This window comes from Danio rerio, chromosome 17 (assembly GCF_049306965.1).
Source record: "Danio rerio strain Tuebingen ecotype United States chromosome 17, GRCz12tu, whole genome shotgun sequence".
NCBI lineage: Eukaryota > Metazoa > Chordata > Actinopteri > Cypriniformes > Danionidae > Danio > Danio rerio.
Genome location: NC_133192.1, coordinates 10772414 through 10792942, shown reverse-complemented (window position 1 = coordinate 10792942; position 20529 = coordinate 10772414). Strand labels below are relative to the sequence as shown.

At 34.7% G+C, this 20529-nt stretch overlaps 1 protein-coding gene across 10 annotated transcripts in view; it reads right to left on the bottom strand.

The window, feature by feature from the left end:
* Positions 1–20529, bottom strand: part of npas3 (neuronal PAS domain protein 3) — a 608964-nt gene that overhangs the window by 283075 nt on the left and 305360 nt on the right. For all 10 annotated transcript variants that reach the window (XM_017351762.4, XM_009292848.5, XM_017351763.4 and 7 more), the window contains one exon: positions 15034–15116. In XM_017351762.4, coding sequence (XP_017207251.1) covers positions 15034–15116 — 83 coding nt within the window. The remainder of the gene's footprint in view (positions 1–15033; positions 15117–20529) is intronic.

Genomic DNA, 20529 nt, shown 5'->3' with positions numbered 1-20529 from the left:
AGTTAACATAATGATTTTTGCAATTTTAAGTTGATTAAACATAAAACAATTGAGTTGTCACAATACAACCTCAATAATTATTGTTTCAGCTCATTTTAAGTGAGTAGTTTGAACAAGTAATCCCTTTATCTCGTCCCAACACAAATTGATTAAGTGAACTTAAAGTTTTTTACAATTTTAAGTTGATTGAACAAAACAATTGAGTTGTCCCAAAGAAAACCTCAAGAATTGAGTTGTTTTAGCTCATTTTAAGCAAGTAGTTTGAGCAAGTATACTTGAAAAAAAGTGTTGCATGCAGAACTGTTGCAAACAATTTATTTGTGTTGGATTTAAACAAACAAATTAAGTTTAATAATGTTCAACTTAATTTGTTTCATTAAATTCAACACAAATAAATTGTTTACAACCACTTAACGTAACAAAAATTTGAGTAAATCAAAGGAATCATCTTTGAATCATTTTTTTCAGTGTAATCCCTTTATGTCATCTCAACATAAATCAATTAAGTTCACATAGCCATATTTACAATTTTAAGTTAATTGAACATAAAACAATTAAGTTGTGTCAATACAACCTCAAGAATTGTGTTGTTTTAGCTCATTTTAACTGAGTATTTTGAACAAGTAATCCCTTTATGTTGTACCAACACAAATCGTATAAGTGGACTTAATGTTTTTTACAATTTAAAGTTGATTGAACAAAACAATTGTGTTGTCCCAAAGAAAACCTCTAGAATCGTGTTGTTTCAGCTCATTTTAAATGAGTAGTTTAAACAAGCAATCCCTTTATGTCGTCCCAACATAAATCGATTAAGCTAACATAATGATTTTTACAATTTTAAGTGGATTGAACAAAAAGCAATTAAGTTGTCCCAAATAAAACCTCAAGAACTGTGTTGTTCTAGTTCATTAAATTTGTAGTTTAAGCAAGTAATCCCTTAATGTTGTCCCAAATCAATTAAGTTCACATGTTTTTTACAATTTTATGTTGATTGAACATAAAACAATTGAGTTGACCCAAAGATAACATAAGAATTATGTTGTTTCAGCTCATTTTAAATAAGTAGTTTGAACAAAGAATCACTTTACGTCATCCCAACACAAATTGAACAACATTAAAATTGATTAATCGACAATTTTAAGTTGATTGAAGATAAAATAATTGAGTTGTCCCAATAAAACCTCAGGAATTGTGTTGTTTCAGCTCAAGTTTGAACAAGCAGCAATACAAATATACATTTTTAAGTGCACTTGGAAGATTTCATTCCAGAAACATCTCGCACAAAGCAGCAGACATCAAGAAGGATTGCTGGGCTGCAGAACAAACTGATGTCAGAGTTCATCTCTATATCAGATCTCCTCCGTCCCAAACTCTCCAGCATCCAGCAAATGAGGTGACATGCAATAAAGCGTGTGCTTGAAGAGGTGCAGGCCGCAGCATGTGGCCAACACATACACACACACACACACACACACACACCGACAGAAAGAGAGAAACAAGTGTGAAAACTCATCCGTCGTGTCGGACGCCAGTAGAACGGATGATCTGTCAGGAAGCCATCCAACACATGAGATGAGATTGAGCGGCTGTGAGTGTGTGTGTGTTTGTGTGTGTGTGTTTATGGATATGTAAATGCTGTTCGCATTATGTTATGCAAGCTAGTGAACCACAACAAGAGAGGCTCTGACATGTTTGCTTTCAACAGCAAATTAGTGAACGAAGGCAAAGCTATGGAGATCTTCCGACAGCTGATGTAAATAAAAAAAGAGCTAAAAGCAGAAAGCACTGACCTCACACTGTGATCTGAAGCGCTCCGTGATGGACATCACAGAAAACACGCCGGCCTCGCTTTTTTACAAATCTATGCGCTGTGAATGCAAGACTGAGCTGGACTAATAGAGACGGAGATCAACTGAAAGTGCAGCCAACAAAACAGCAGACAAAAAGTAGAAAAGGGCAAAAAGGATACAGGCTTTCTGACGTGTAATTAGCAGTGTTCGCTAATGCTGCTAACATTAATATGACTATATAGATTTAAACACACCTTCTTAACATAAGAATTTTTACATTGATGGTTGAAATATTAAGGCTTTTGGAGATTAAGTGTGGTATTAGTTTACAAAGTAATTGGACTTTTTGGTGATTAAACATGTTTTACCTTATTAGGCAATAAAAAAGGTGAATTTAAATGGCATGGATGTAAAAGTAAAGTGGATTCCACACATATGTAAATATTAAGGTGTCATGGAGTTGTTGTAGGCGACGCGGTGGCACAGTAGGTAGTGCTGTCACCTCACAGCAAGAAGAATGCTGGTTTGAGCCTCGGCTGGGTCAGTTGGCACTTCCGTGTGGAGTTTGCATGTTCTCCCCGCGTTCGCATGGGCTTTCTGCGGGTGCTCCGGTTTCCCCAACAAATCCAAAGACATGCGGTATAGGTGAATTAGGTAGGCTAAATTGTCCGTAGTGTATGAGTGTGAATGAATGTGTATGGATGTTTCCCAGAAATGGGTTGCAGTTGGCATCCACTGTGTAAAAAAAATGCTGAATATGTTGGCTGTTCATTCTGCTGTGGCGACCCCAGATTAATAAAGGGACTAAGTCAAAAATAAAATGAATGAATGAATGAATGAATGAATGAATGAATGAATGAATGAATGAGTTGTTGTAGTGTTGTCACAGTACTATTACTATATAGATTTAAACAAACCTTCTTAACTTCGCTATGATATGATACTTAAAATAAAACATGTACCATCTCAAATACATGAAACAACAGAAAACATATAGAATAAGAGATAACAGATACATTGTAAAAAAAAATAAAAAAGTAAATTAACAGTTTTCAGCTTTTTTCAATTTTCATTTTTTTTTTTTTCATTTTTAAAATTGTATCATGGGATCTTAATTGTTCATCCAACAATGTTTTATGTTGAAAAGTTACTTTTATTGCAATTTTTTAATATCATTTCTCTGGGTTGGTGGTGTAAATTGCTGTACAGAAACCTGGTAATATACTGGCAGTATTTTGTCTGTTATTCTATAGATTTAGTAGATTTTTATACTATATACAGTTGAAGTCAGAATTATTAGCCCCCTGTTTATTTTTTTCCTCAATTTCTGTTTAACGGAGAGAAAAAAAATTTTCAACACATTTCTAAACATAATTAGGCAAGTTATTGTATAATGATGGTTTGTTCTTTAGACTATCGAACAAATATAGCTGAAAGGGTCTAATAATTTTGACCTTAAAATGGGTTTAAAAAAAATTTAAAACTGCTTTTATTCTAGCCAAAATAAATCAAATAAGACTTTTTCCAGAAAAAAAAAAAAAAAAAAAAAAAATATATATATATATATATATATATATATATATATATATATATATATATATATATATATATATATATATATATATATATATATATATATATTATCAGACATACTGTGAAAGTTTCCTTGCTCTGTTAAACATCATCTGGGAAATATTTTAAAAAGAAAAAAAAATCAAAGGGGGCTAATAATTTTGACTTTAACTCTATATGTTATTTTGTTATACAATTTACTATCAAAAGAGCTAAAATGCCAATCAAAGTCACCTTTTTGAACAGCAATGTCGAATTTTCAACATCAAAAGTTGACAAACGAGATTTTAATGTCCTGTAATACTAATAATAGGCGCAAATTATTATTGCTTTCAATTCTCTCGTTAAAATCCAAAAAAGTCACAAAACAAAAGACACTCATTCACTCACTTTTTTTTTTTGCCAAGAAACAACTCTGAAAATCTGGAATCCAAGTGTCCGCACGCACGCACACGCACGCACACGCACACACACACACATTAGGATCTCACTCCTCTAAGTCTAAAACGTGTTAGAAAAAAGATCTTAAATAAAATAGGGAGCCATACATAATAAATCAAGGGTGATTATTACCCTGCATTAAAGAGTTATTGCAGGAATAATATCGGTGTGATTTACAGTAGATGTTGGCCTGTAATCTGTTAAATTTGCTCATGGGTGTCGTTTCCTGCAACGCTGAGCTACTTATGACAGGGTATTTTTGTGCCTAATGTTATAAAGAAAAGGATGTAGCAAGAACACCATTTATTCCTTTACAAGCACAAATACACACAAACTTTTTTGTATTTTCAATGTACTCAAAAAATGTATGGCATTTTAGAATTTGATTAAATTTTATGAGTATTCCTCGTAAAAAAACATTTAACATTCCGCTTACATTAATAAACTGCATGTTGATATACGAAAAAGGCTAATAATAATAATAATAATAATAATAATATTAGTATTAATAAAAACAATATTATGATAATAATAATAATAATAATAATATTACTATTGATAAAACAATATTATGATAATAATAATAATAATAATAATAATAATAATAATAATAATAATAATAATAATAAAATAATAATAATAATAATAATAATAATAATAATTATTATTATTATTATTATTATTATTATTATTATTATTATTATTATTATTATTATTATTATTATAATTATTATTATTTGTGTGTATTTTTATTGTTGTTATTTACATTTTCCAGGTTTTCACTTTTCAGTCATAGTAATCCTGGTTCTTCAAGACAAACAGCTGTCCAGAAGGCTCATAAAAAAAGAAATACCTTGTTTTTTGTTGCTTTATATTAATTATTCCTTTATTGTTGCCTATTTTAAATCATTTAAAAGTTACCTGGAGCCACTAGTGAATAAATAAATGAGTAGCCTTCTGTAGCTGTATGAGTACAAACAATCAGGCTCAAACTTTCACATTAACCCCTCTGTTGCAGTTCAACAACAACAACACGAAGGAGAGCAAATAATGACAGATGTTCTGACCCCTAAATACATTTCTAAAGAGCGCCAAAAGTGTCTCAGGAAGTATGTATGGTTGCAGCTTTTGTTTACGCAAATCCGCCAGAGGCCGATGTGAACACTTTTTGCTATCTCAAATTTTACTTCCCTAAACCCAACCGATAGTATTTTTAAAAGCATTCAGGCAAAAGGATTGTCCTTGCAGCAGCCTGATTTTTACCACGTTTTCAGATTTTACATTCTCACCGTTATTTACTTGTTTGTTGTATTTTAATTTACGTGCTTTCTGGAACCAGACTCGAACCCTGTTGTCGCTGTGAACTTGGCTCCAGGTCACAAGTCCGAAAAACATACACGGTGAACCACTGGACAAACTGGTAATAGCAGAAAAGCTTCATAATTAAAGTTCAAAAACGTATCCAGAAAGAAACATGCTTGTAGTTTCAGTTAGTTTTTTGTCTGTTTGGTGAAAGAAACTTTCACTTAGCTCATGAACTGACATAGCTAGTTTGGCGTGCTGTCCCGGGAGAGAGCCGTGAGCTCAAGGGATCCTCGGGCCCAGGGCTCCCTCCCTTTCGCAGGGCGAGGGGAGATTGAGCTCAGGTTGATCTCCAACTCCCCTGCTGCTTAGGCCAAGGTGAATTCCTGAGAGTAAGACATTAGATAAAAGATTGAGGCTTATTTTATCTATAATATAGTGTTTCTCAACTGGTGGGTTGCAACCTAAAAGTGGGTCGCAGGAACATTTTTAGTGGGTCGAGTGTATGGTAAAAAAAACAACAACAACAAAAGTTTAATTTTTTACTTATTTTGACTTTTATTTTGAAATGCAACCTACCGCTTGAGATGTGAAATTTCATTTAATCATAGCAACAAATATGTCGAAGCGCAAGAACGAACCTGAATATGTAAGGTATGGATTTACATATAATGACGACGAAAAAGACTTAAAGGCTTAGTGTGTCATAAGTAGTGATGTGCTTTCACAAGAGAGCATAAAACCTCCTAAATTAAACGACATTTAGAAACCAGACAACATGTGTTATTAACAGTTCAGTTTGGTTCATGGTAACTGAACCTTTCCTTACCCTAACCACTGTTTACAGTATTCGTCGTTTTTACTTTTCTATAATTTGATACATTTTGTTAAATGACAGCAATAAAATAGCGGTTATTTGTAAGTCTTGGTGATTTTGATTTATCTGTCACTACTTGTGTATGTTAACACATGAATACAAATTAATTATAATTCCTAAAATTGTATTATTGTTCCTAAACATTTGGGTCACGGCTTGATGACCATGTAAAAATGTGGGTCCCATGGCCAAATTAGTTTTGAACCCCTGATATAGAGCATATTTGGATGGTGGGAGGAAACCGGGGAACCCGAGGGAAACCCATGGGGACACAGGGAGAAAATGCAAACTCCGCACAGAAATACCAGACGGCCCAGCGAGGACCCAACGCCATTGGTATTCTTGCTGTGAGGCAACATTGCTAGTCACTGGGCCACCGTGCCGCCCATTCTAGATAAAGGTGGAAGAAGGGGAGGAGGGGATTTTGAGGATGTGAGGAAATGAGGATATATATATAATGACTTGGGATCCTTTGATTGGAGGATCATGATTAGCTAATGTAGGCCAGCTGGGTCAATCATGAGCATGTGCTCCTCTTGAAATTAGTTTAAGACTAAACTTTACTTTTGGACCAGACGTGAGCCAATGCAAGGCGACAACACAGGTTTGGTCTGAGCTAGTTGTTTGGCGTCAACTTGGAGTGTCCCAAGTCCCTAAGAGAATCTGCATGTAAGAGCGGATCTCCATGTCTGGAGCTTTAAGGTGAAGAACACCCTCCCCGCCTGTTATTTTCTTTTCTTTGCCACCTTGTACCTGATCTCCGTAGAAGCGTGATGGCGATTCCTGTGAACCGCGAATCAACCTGCGATTACAGCCGGTGACAGCTGCACACAGACGGGCTCAAAGACACCGCCTCGCTCCGCCTTGATGTTATGCAAATGTAAACAGCTGTCATTTCTAAAGCCGCCGTCTTTGCGCTTTCCTCCGGTGTGAAGATCGAAGGGTTTTCAAAGTGTCTGTGCTTTTTTTTTTTCTTACCCCCTCCTCCCCCTCCCCTCTTCTCTTTTTTAATCCAAGCCCTATTATCACAAACAAGCCAAAAAAAACAACAAAGACGGCGCTGCAAAACAAACAAACGAGAGAACGAAAGAGAAGAAAGTAAACAAGGAGTTGATGAAAGATTGAGTGCTGCAACTTGAAGCTGCGAGACATATTAAGAGGCGTTTGGTGTCCTGTCAACCCCGGCGCTCGCCACAGGTGCGCACGCACACACTCACACACCGACGCCAGCAGTAATTAAGGCTCCCTGTCGATCAGTGTCTCTGAACGCTCCTCAATCCTTTATCACTAACACACATCAAAAAGCACTGATAAGCAATAAACAACAGCGCTGTTAATTTGCTCAGTGAAGATCAGAAAGTTTCTGACATGCTGTCTGGCGCGTCCCTATTATGCATGCAAAAACATCGGACGTCCAAAAGAGAGAGCGATCGGCGCCCGCAGAACTGCAGAAAACACCACAGAAATGGATCGCCTGCTTTTCATGTTTTCTCCACCCTGGTGTTATTGGATATTTTGTCTAATTTGACTGTTTCAAATGGTAACACTTTACAATAGGGTTGTGTTAGTTAATGCTAGGTAATGGATTAGTAACATGAACAAACAATGAAAAATACATTTATTTCATTATTTAGTCCTGGCTGGGCCAGTTAGCATTTCGGTGAGTTTGTATTTTCTCCCTGTGTTTGCATGGGTATCTTTTGGGAGCTCTGGTTTCTGGTCCAAAGACATGCGCTATAGGTGAATTGGGTAAACAAAACTTGCTATAGTGTATGTGTGTGTGTGTGTGTGTGTGTGTGTGTGTGTGTGTGTGTGTGTGTGTGTGTGTGTGTGTGTGTGAATGTGAGAGTGTATTGGTGTTTCCCAGTACTGATTTGCAGCTGGAAGGGCAACCGCTGCGTAAAACATATGCCGGAATAGTTGGCGGTTCACTCCGCTGTGGCGACCCCAGATGAATAAAGAAAAATAATTGAATGAACTCCTATTACTGACTTCTAAAGGTGACCAAATCTGACGTATACAGCATATGATGCTTGACGTAACACAGGGACACACATTTACGACTTATCAGTGCTACATTATAAGCAATATTATTGTCATTTTGAGATAATTTTATGCCACTGATTATAGAATGATTATACAATTGCATAATAATCCACATAGACGTAAACCGTTTCCAGGAAGTAAGGCTTTTTATTTCCAAGACTATTTTTATTCTGTAATTCTGTGATGTCAAAATGATGCAAATGTCATATTATGCATCCGATTAAATGTCCTATGAGGTAAATGTCCAATTATTAACTTTGACATCAGTGAGGAAAATTGTAAATGTCCTTGTAAAACACCTAATTTTATTGAGGTCATTAAGAAATATTGCACGATAAGTCAGTGTATTGATCGTCACAAAGCAGTTGAATCAGATCTTTAGCTCCACCGACCTAAAAACTGTACAGATACTAATGCACGCTATTAAGCAACCCAGACAAATTCTGAAAATGTACCGCTATATATATTTCTGGAGAGCATGAAATACGTCCCAGGAGATACGTTTTTTTTTTTTTTTTTTGCAGTTTCTGTTTTCGCGAATCTAGCAGAGGCTGCTCTGTATGCTTTTTGAGATCTCAAATTTCTCTGGTAAGTGCTGTTCACGCCTGCTGTTCTCCAGTAAATCCACCAGAGGCTACTGTCAACTGACAGACTGATAGATCAACTGACCCACCCTCCTCCTTCCCTAAACCCAACCGATAATATTTTAAAATGCACTGATTGACCCGACCACCCACTTCCCTAAATCCAACCAACAGTTAAAAAAAACTATCTAGAGATAGAAAAGCCCTCGCCTTAATTTTACCACGTTTTCAGATTTCACCACACTCGCGTTATTTACTTGTAATTTTATTTTTTGTCTTTTGTTTTTGTTTTACCTGCTTTCTGGAACCGTTCTTCGCCGAACTCTGTCGTCGTACTCAACTCCTTTCTGTGTCTCATGTTCGCTGATGTACATGGCAAGCTAACTGGACAAACTGGTACCTCCTACATGGAGGTAAACGGTCAGCTGGTATAAGCAATATATATAGCTGGTACACGCGAGAAAAGAAACAGCATTATACCGCCCTGTGGCGTTTTTTTTAAAGTCGAAATGCAGCCATACAAAATTCTGGCTACATAATTTATGATCTCCAGAAATGTATATAGAGCTACATTTTCAGAATGAGCCCGTGTCGCTATTAAGTGACCAACAACTAAACAACATCTCAAAAAATGCTTCACCTACTAAGCTAAATCTAAGTATGAATATGATTGCATTCAATAAAATAACCTTTTAAATAATGCAACGGTAGCATCATGATAAGACAGTATTTATGATAGCATAAACACATTCTAATCAAAAATACAGTACTCGCAGAACACTGAGAAAAAAAATCATTCATTAGACTTACTCAAATGTTTTTTTCAAAGTGTTTGCAAACTATATATATAGGCTGAATTTAAACAAACACATTCAATTTAGTAATGTTCACCTTTGTTTGTTTAAATTCAGCCCATATAAATACTTTGCATCCACTTACCTTAAAAAATGTGTAAATCCCAAGAATAAATTCATAAATCAAATGATGAATTAAATTATTTAATCAATGACATTCAAAAAATAATTTTCCATTAATCTAATAATGATATTCAAACTCCAAAAAAATATATTAAAATACAGTATATTCTTATTCTTTGTCTACACTGAGTAAATGGAGAGTACATTTTTGCGTGAACTATCCCTTTAAGCCTCCAAATGATTTCTGGGCCCTATTGGGCAACTTGCTTTTAAATAATCAACCTCATTTTTACAGATTAAAATGGACCAGCATAATAAAAACACACTCTCTCTCTCTCTCTCTGGTGTTTCTTTTTAAGCGCTGCCCGTCTGATGGCGGTCAAGGTCAGGCCATATGGTGCCTCCCAAAACATGAATGATCATAAACATTTAGCAGCTTTGTAAACTATCCATTAACTCACAGCTAATTTACTGACGAGTCTTATCTCCCATCCAAAAAAAAGCAGAGCGGACAAAGGTTGGTCCTCTCAGTGCTGTGCGTCACTGCCCTTCACACACAGCTAAGCTCTTAAAACCAAACCCTGCATCTATAATTCATCTCTTGCTAAGCATGATCTGGGTGATATAAATGCTATTATTTAGCCGGGCGGAAGCGTGGAGCGTTTTTGACAGAGGACTTCTGAGCTCTCCGCTAATGACCTAGCGCTGCTGTCTGAATCAATCCGGCCCGTTGCCCACGCAAATGACAATGCGCTGTGGGAGTGGACGTAACGGTCATTTCTGTGGCCCGTGAGCGCCGGCGGGGCCCCGTTCTGACACCACCGGAACTGCAACACCCTCAGGGCGGACAGAGAGACGTTAGATAAGCAGAGTACTTAAACACACAAAGAATCTTAAAGGTACAGTCACAAAAGTAATGATAGTGGAGGTGTTACAGTATCTGTCAATCTGTCTGTACTACAAATTTGCCCTTTATAAGAAAAATATGTATAGTGTCTGTGTGTGTTGAGCCAGAAATAAACAATTTTGTAATGATCCCGTTTAGGTGGCCTTAACTATTATGTATGTGCATCAAAAGATAAATACAATGTGTTTATAATAATATTGCAGAAGACTTTTGATTATTGAGAAGATATGATAGGGTTAGGGACACATTTTGATGATTTAAGTGAGTTGTAAAGTGTAAATGATGGTCAACAATGTAATTACAGAAATTAATTGCTGATGCAATGACATGCAGGTATTGATCAATCATAAGTACAATGTATAACCCTGAATTTGCACAATAAGTACATTGTGACAAACGTTTAATTTCAATGTATTGTAAGTGCATATAACTGCAAATGGCATTGAGTTACTTTGTTATTTTGTTAATAGAAATGGACCCTTTTCACAAGCCTGTTATGATGTGTTTAACAGTCATCAGAATCTTAAATCCTTAAAAGATTTTAATATTTAGATTTTTTTTTTAAATGAACATTTATGTGTATTTATGTATGTATTTTATCATCTTGGCTTCAAACTACAAAACACAAATGACCGCTTGTGTGAGGCGTTTCTAATGCAGCATCTCTGGGACAGGACAGTAAATTTGACGTTATTCTCTCCTCTGACTGCTGTCAGTCTCACACAATTTTTTTTTTCTGAAAGTCTTTATAACATCATTGTGGAGTTTTTCTTTTGTTTTTTGAGGAAATACAATTGTAAAAACAATTATTTGTTATTCTCCCATTCACTGTGCTCTAAGTTTCCCCAACTATGATGACTTCCACTACTGAAAAACCCGGAAATGTGAAAAGGGTCTATGAGCACGAAAAAAGTTCATCGACAACTTTTTTTTAAAGACTAAGACACAATGAAGATGAGAGGACATTAATATGATTAGATACTTTCAGTGACTGCCTTAGTATGCAAAATATTGTTGACAAAAAAAGATTTATTATTTATAATATACTACCTAACAAAAGTATTGTCGTTGATCCTAGTTGAAAGAACAAAAAATAATACTTTTCTTCTAGTTGATGATTTGTAAAAATAACATCAAATCATCTGTTAACCTGCATCCCAATCATCACAAATACTTCCGCAAAAAAAGACCTATTGGAACCCACATGAACCCAAGAAACTCACAGAAATCAGTCAAGTTTGGTGAAGGAAAAAACATGGTTTGGGGGTACATTCAGTATGGAGACTTTTTACTGTACATAATTTTGTTAAGTGACAAGACTTTTATCTAAGCTAAGTCAGACCTCACTGTCCTAATTAAATAATTAAAAATCAAGGCATGATCATATTTTATTTTGGTAAAATAAGCATAATCTGAGGCCTTCGCCTTTCATATAAGCCACTTCTGAAACCAAATGATCAACTAGAAGACAAGTTATTATTTATTGTTCCTAAAACTTGGATAGGTGACAAGACTTTTGTCAGGAAGTGTATCGTGCAATATAACAAAAGAAACTAGTAATTAGTTAATAAACGAAGTATGTTTCAAATTGCACTGAAAAACAAACAAACTCTCCATTAAACACCACATGCGAAATATATTTTATTAAATTTCACAAGAAGGCTAATAATGTTGACTTCAGCTGTATATTTATCCACGATTCGCAGGTAAAAGCAGCTCTCCCCCTTGTCCTCTTTATAAAACGCAATCTAACGCGCTTTAAGCTGTCTAAAATTAGCCTCGGTGCTCAACAACTAATGACTGCCTTGCATCCATTATTAGTTCATTTTCTTCAGATCAATCACCAGCCGAGCATGCTTTTTTTCTTTTCTTTTTTTTCTTTTTTTTTGAAAATGTCATCCTAAAACTTTTCACAATCAATTAAGCTGAAGATTAATGGGGACAATTTGCCAGGAACAAGTCCTTCCTTGAAAAGGCCACGCCTCGACAGACTTCCAGCCTGGTATTGGTGTTAATTATAAATTTCCGCTTTGCTGTCACACACTTAACCTGTCGTAAGGGAATAGAGCTGGCAGTCCGGGGACCGACGGACCGCTATTTAAATATCCCTAATCCGCTTTTTTTTTTGGACACAGGTGACTGGTATAAATTGCGCTTTTCGTTCTGTGTCATTAAGACGCATTTGAAAGGACATTGGCTGTGTGGCTGAGCATTTTTTTTTTCTCTCTCTCTCTACCTCTGAGGTGAAATAAGAAAATGGTCCTCCCTTGAGCTTTTCCAAAGATGGAGGTAGAGTCATCCTTCATTTGCTCACATGCTAAACAGCTCGTATGTCTTGAGACAACAGACCTGTAATCTCTGAACACACACATTAGTACATCTGCAGAGGATTTCATTCATCCAGGTCATTGGAGAACAGCTGCTGGAAATGGGATTTTTTTGCTGTCGGATTTTTATGAGTTACTTATGAATATTTACCATTGAGAGATTACAAAAAAGGGCTTGATAAAAGTGAGAGCAATTTGGAATATATAATATAAAATTATATAATAATATAATTTAATATAACATAACATAACATAACATAACATAACATAACATAACATAACATAACATAATATAATATAATATAATATAATATAATATAATATAATATAATATAATATAATATAATTTTCTTGTCGGCTTAGTCGCTTTATTAATCTGGGGTCGCCACAGCGGAATGAACCACCAAATTATCCAAACGTTTTTACGCAGCGGATGCCCTTTCAACTGCAACCCGTCTCTGAAGAACATCCATAAACCCTTATTCACACACACTCATACACTACGGACAATTTAGCCTACCCAATTCACCTGTACTGCATGTCTTTGGACTGTGGGGGAAACCGGAGCACCCGGAGGAAACCCACGTTAACGCAGGGAGAACATGCAAACTCCACACAGAAACGCAAACTGAGGCGAGGATCGAACCAGCGACCCAGCGACATTCTTGCTGTGAGGCGACAGCACTACCTACTGCGCCACTGCTTCGCCTAACATAATATAATAAAATATAATATAATATAATATAATATAATATAAAGTCTATAATATAGTATAGATTTCTTTACACTGGCTCCCAGCTATATTCAGAATAGATTTTAAAGTATTATTACTTGTCTATAAATCACTAAATGGCCTAGGACCTCAATACATTACAGATGTGCTCACTGAATACAAACCTAACAGATCACTCAGATCATTAGGATCAAGTAAATCAGAAATTCCAAGAGTTTATTCAAAGCAAGGTGAATCGGCTTTCAGCTACTAACAACGCCCCCCGCTGCAGGAATTAGCTTCCAGAAATGATCAGATGTGCTCCAACATTAGACACATTCAAATCAAGACTGAAAAACATCTGTTTAGCTGTGCCTTTACTTAATGAGCACTGTGCTACGTCTGACAGATCGCACTATTGTGTCTTTCTTTTTCATTCTTTTATAACCAATTACAACACGTTTTAATCTGTTTTTAATCACTTTTATTTATTTTAATAATTGTTTCTCACTTCTTTTATTCTTGTTTATGTAAAGCATTTTGAATTGCCACAGTGTATGAAATGTGCTATATAAATAAACTTGCCTTGCCTTGCCTTGATATAATATAATATAATATAATATAATATAATATAATATAATATAATATAATATAATATAATATAATATAATATAATAAAAATAAAATAAAATAAAATAAAATATAATAGTAAATTAAATTAAATTAAATTAAATTAAATTAAATTAAATTAAATTAAATTAAATTTAATTTAATTTAATTTAATTTAATATATTAAATATATTATAATTTAAAATAAAATAAAATAAAATATTCCTTCAAGTCTTATTAAGAGTTTTTATGAACTTTTGAAAGCTGTAGTTATGCTAAAAACACATGCTTTTATGTAATTTTGTAATTATGCTAAAAACAAAACATATTTTGTTCTGAATATAAATACAATACTGTGATAGTTGCAAGGACATTATAGTAACTAAAACAAAAATATTACGAAAATAAAAGTTTTCGTTTAAAAAGTAGTAAAAGATAACAGATGCTGTGCCATATTTGCAACCATAAAGCCAAACTAAAAAGACTGAACGTCTGAGTGAAATAATTTTCAACCCAACGCATTCATTCAAAAGTCATTTTGACCAAAAACAACTTGCTTTAGCCATAAAACGATATTTAACCGGAATGCAAAATTCACAATTCAGAAAGATATTCAGTATATTATCTCATAAATATGATCATTGCAAGAATACTCAAAGGCAATAATAAAAATTGTTCTGCAAAATAAATAAATTAACACATAGAAATTACAGAATATGACTATAACCTTTCAGAAAACAGTGTTTCGGCAAACACAGTGACAAAAAAAAAGCTCATTGAGACCTTTTTGTCATTGGATTTTCTTAATGAGAATCACATTAATTACATTTCAGCATGTGTGCATTTACACAATTAACTTATTATGATCTCCACTTACAATGCTGATCTCAAATCAGTGGCACACTGCAGTATAGGTGCATGGTCAGAGATGGTTTAAATTTCCTCTTACCTGCAGGATGTGGCTGCCGAGGTGAGGCTCAAAGATGTCTGAGGCCATAGCATTGGGGCTCCGCCGCCGCTGGGACCCGATTGCTGTGTAGAAAAACACAGCGTGAGCCACTAGTGTCTAATACATACACACACACACACACACATGTATGTATATATATATATATATATATATATATATATATATATATATATATATATATATATATATATATATATATATATATATATATATATATATATATATATATATATATATATATATATATATATATATATATATATATATAATAAAGATTAATAAAGATTTAATAACTCTCTTTTAAAAGAATTCATAATATCATCCGCATACAATATAATAAACAAATCACAAGGATAGACAAATACAATAGAGCCAATTAGCAAATGAAAGATATGAGAGTCAACAAAATTAAGGTAAAATAATTCACCAATCTACCATAAAATAACACTATCGTTTTTAATTGTATAAATAATACAGTTAATGTTTGTTAAAGCTGCAAACACATTGCAATATCAATGCTGAAATTATACATTGTGCAGCTCTAGTTGATACATTATGAAAATATTCCTGATTTAAAGGGGACTTATTATGCAAAAAATCACTTTTAAAGAGGTTTGTTTGTGAACATAGCCAGACTCCAATGGTAAAAATGTATTACTTCTATTTTTTATGATCACACTTAAAAAAAACAGTCTGGAGAAACACTTTAATTGACATTCTCCCTTTGTACATATCCTTGGAGGGACAAAAACCCACCCATTCTTGACAATCTGTCTCACATTAGCATAAACAGCCCTGAGTAAGAAGCAGCCGTCCACCATTCAACATTTTGATTGACATTTTCCCTTTGTACACCTCATCAGAGGGACAAAGACCCGCCCATTAGTGACACCCAGACACTCATTAGTGACGACAAGTCTCTCATTAGCATAGACAAACCTGAGTGAAAAGCAGCCCTCTGCTATTAAACTCTTTGATTGATATTTTCCCTTTGTACATGTCATCAGAGACAAAGTCCCGCGCATTAGTGATGACCAGTCTCTCATTAGCATAAACAAACCTGAGTGAGAAGCACCGTCCACCATTAAGCACTTTGATTGACATATTTTGTTGTACATGTCATCAAAGGGGGAAAGATCCACACACTGGTGACCATCTGTCTCTCATTAGCATAAACAGCCCTAAGTAGGAAGCAGCCTTCTACTATTAAACACTTTGATTTACATTTTTCTTTTGTACATATCAGTCACATGGACAAAGACCCACCCATTAGTGACAACCAGTCTCTCATTAGCATAAACAGCCTTGAGTAAGAAGCAGCCATCTGCCATAAACAATTTGATTGACATTTTCTCTTTGTACATATTACAAGAGACTAAGTCCCGCCCATTATTGATGACTTGTCTCTCATTAGCATAAACAGCCCTGAGTGAGAAGCAGCTGTGCGCTATTAAACACTTTGATTGACATTTTCTTTTTGTACGTGTCATCAGAGAGACAATTTCCCGCCCATTAGTGACGATCTGTCTCTCAATAGCTTAATTAACCCTGAGTGAGAAGCAGCCGACGCCATTAAACACTTTGATTGACATTTTCTCTTTGTACATGTCATCAGAGGGACAAAGTCCCGCCCATTAGTGATGTTCTGTCACGCATTAGCCTATACAGACCTGAGTGAGAACCAGCCATGCGCCATTAAACACTTTGATTGACATTTTCTCTTTGTACATGTCATCATAGGGACAAAGTCCCACCCATTAGAGATGACCAGTCTCTTATTTGCATAAACAACCCAGAGTGAGAAGCAGCCATCCGCCATTAAACGCTTTGATTGTTGTTTTCTCTTTGTAGATGTCATCAGAGGGGGAAAACCCCGCCCATTAGTGATGATATGTCTTTCATTAGCATAAACAGCCCTGCCGAAGAAGCAGCCGTCCGTTATTAAACACTTTGATTGACAATTTCCCATTTGTACTTGTCATCAGAGTGGGAAAGCCCCGCCCATTAGTGAAGATCTGTTTGAGTGTGTAGTCATTAGTCATGTTTTGAATCTGCCACTATGTCAGCGCATAATCATTTGTAGCTCCGCCCTCTTTTGAAAAGAGGGCAGAGAGCACAGTCTCATTTGCATTTAAAGCAATAAAATGACACAATTTGCATCAAAGTCTAAAAGGGGCAGTTTTAAGGATTCAAACTAATTATTTGTGTGATATTTTGAGCTGAAACTTCTTTACATGAACACTCTAGGCACATTAGAAACATTTTAAATTGAGTAAAAAGGGTTATAATAGGTCCCCTTTAAGAGACAATCACTTCATATATCAAGCACTTTCAAACTTTGCAGACCTTTCACATTCACAAACAGCTACACACACTGCACAGAAGGTAATATTCGGGGGAAAAAAAAGCATAATAGGGGCGCTTTAAATCCAAACCACTGCTGAGAAGGAATCCGGCGTGTGCGATTTTAAACAGATATGGTAAACTGTTGAACAAACACTTCCGCCCCAATAATACTAAGCCTCCGGTACTGTAAATACACACATGCAAATCAAAGCCTCGCAACGGCTCCCTTCTGCATATTCAGCGCAACAAAGCCTGCTGTTTATAGCAGGACTAATATCGCCACATCCATTGAGCTGCAAAGCACCCGGAGAACAGCGCCCTCAGGGCACCTTTTTTTCCCCCATCCAAGTTTCCAACTTTAAAGTCGGCTCAGGCTCTGCTAAAAAATGGCCTGGGGTGATTTTCAACTTAACAGACCTCGTCCCACCAGAGCTCATTATAGAGAATTTTATAACAAAGTGCTCCGTACTTAATTTTCCAAGCCTAGCCAGGCGTCGGGGTAATGTTGCTGAATTAAGTGCAATTAATGATGTAATAAAGTGCTGAACGACCATTAAGGATTCTCAAGGACCAGCAGCAAACAATGACGTGCCGTTCGGGAAGGGGACTGGAGGACGTGGAGGCCCCAGGTGAGAAAGAGGGGGGGCGCGACTCAGACGAGAGACCTCTGTCCTTCAGAGAGACTCAAACTGGGTAAACATGCTTCTCCCCTCCGGTAATGCTTTCAGCGCTGAGCCCTGTGTGCACCCTGGAGGAGCAGTCTCGCGCTGGAGGCTGGACGCCCCGTTCCCTGGAGCACACAGGGGTCACTGCTGAAATGCAAACAATCCCGAGCCGCTGGGATGGACATAATGGCTCGCAGCGCACGGCAGAGGGAGCTCTTACACCCTGAGGAACAGCACTGAAAACATGCGCACACACATACCTGCACTTCAATCACTGTGTGGCTCTATCATTAACACAGACACACGCACACACATGCGTGGTCAAGGCAACCTGGCAGATCTTTTGGTACACATATGTTGAAAATGTTTGGCAACACAAACAGGCATAAAATTTTAACCTGGCAACAAACACAGATGTAAATAAAACACAATGAGTGAATTTAATTTACCTACATTATGATTTTATTTTGCATTGTATAATGTAATAAGGAAACTGTATAATAAGCAGCAATATTATAAAATGAATATTAAAATGATTTAAAATAAGTGCTGCACAATACTACAAAGACACTCTATTACACACAGACACACGCACACAAACGCACACAAACGCATGCACACACATGGTCAGTGTAGCCTGGCAATTTTTTTTTTTTCTGGTACAAATATGTTGGAAAAGATTTGGCAACACATATTGGAATACAATTTACACCTCACTAAAAACACAGATGTAAATAAAACAAACTGAATAAAATTGACCAACTTTAATACTTTCAGTGGAATGATAAAATAATAAAATAAATTAAATTAAAATAAAATAAGGACATTGTATACTAAGCAACAATAATAACAAAAGTCCTACACAATGCTATAAACACATTGTAATATACACAGACACACACAAACACTTGCAGACATGCATTCACACACGCATACAGACACACACGTTCATGGAAACTAATATGAATGCAAATAAAACTGAATATGAATGTTTATATATATATATATATATATATATATATATATATATATATATATATATATATATATATATATATATATATATATATATATATATATATATATAATTTTAAGGTCAAATTATTAGCCCCTTTAAGCTATACATATTTTTTCAGATAGTCTACAGAACAAACCATTGTTATATAATAACTTGCCTAATTACCCTAACTTGACTAACTACCCTAATTAACCCAGTTAAGCCTTTAGATGTCACTTTAAGCTGTATAGAAGTGTCTTAAAAAATATCTGGTTATTATGTACTGTCATCATGGAAAAGATAATATAAATCAGTTATAAGAGATGAGTTAATAAAACTATTTTGTTTAGAAATGTGTTAAAAAAATCTGCTCTCTGTTGGGGACAAAATAATGGGGGGCTAATAATTGAGGGAGACTAATAATTCTGACTTCAACTGTAAACATAAAAATGTACACCTGAAAACAAATATTAATGTAAATAAAACCGAATATGAATGTTTTAATACATATAAATATAAAAAAATTACACCTGGCAACAAATAAGAATCTAAATAAAACTGAATATGAATGTTTTGAAATATACAGTTGAAATCAGAATTATAAGCCCCCTTTTGAATGTTTTTTCTTTATAAATATTTTCCAAATGATGTTTAACAGAGCAAGGAAATTTTCACAGCATGTCTGATAATATTTTTTCTTCTGGACAAAGTCTTATTTGTTTTATTTTAGCTAGAATAAAAGCAGATTTTTTATTTTTCAAACACCATTTTAGGGTCAATATTATTAGCACCTTTAAGCTATATAATTTTCAATAGTCTACAGAACAAACCATCGTTATTCAATAACTTGCCTAATTACCCTAACCTGCCTAGTTACCCTAATTAATCTAGTTAAGCCATTAAATGTCACTTTAAGCTGTGTAGAATTGTCCTGAAAAATATCTAGTCAATAATATTTACTGACATCATGGCAAAGATAAAATAAATCAGATAAAATAAAATTATTATGCTTAGAAATGTGTTGTAAAAAATCTTCTCTCCGTTAATCAGAAATTGGGGGGAAAATAAACAGTAGGGCTAATAATTCTGACTTCAACTGTATATATATATATATATATATATATATATATATATATATATATATATATATATATATATATATATATATATATATACAGTTGAAGTATATATATGTTGAATATATATATATATATATATATATATATATATATATATATATATATATATATATATATATATATATATATATGTTGAATATATATATATATATATATATATATATATATATATATATATATATATATATATATATATATATACAAACAGTTGAAGTCAGAATTATTAGCCTTACTGTTTATTTTCCCCCCAATTTCTCATTAACGGAGAGAAGATTTTTTACAACACATTTCTAAACACAATAGTTTTATTTTATCTGATTTATTTTAT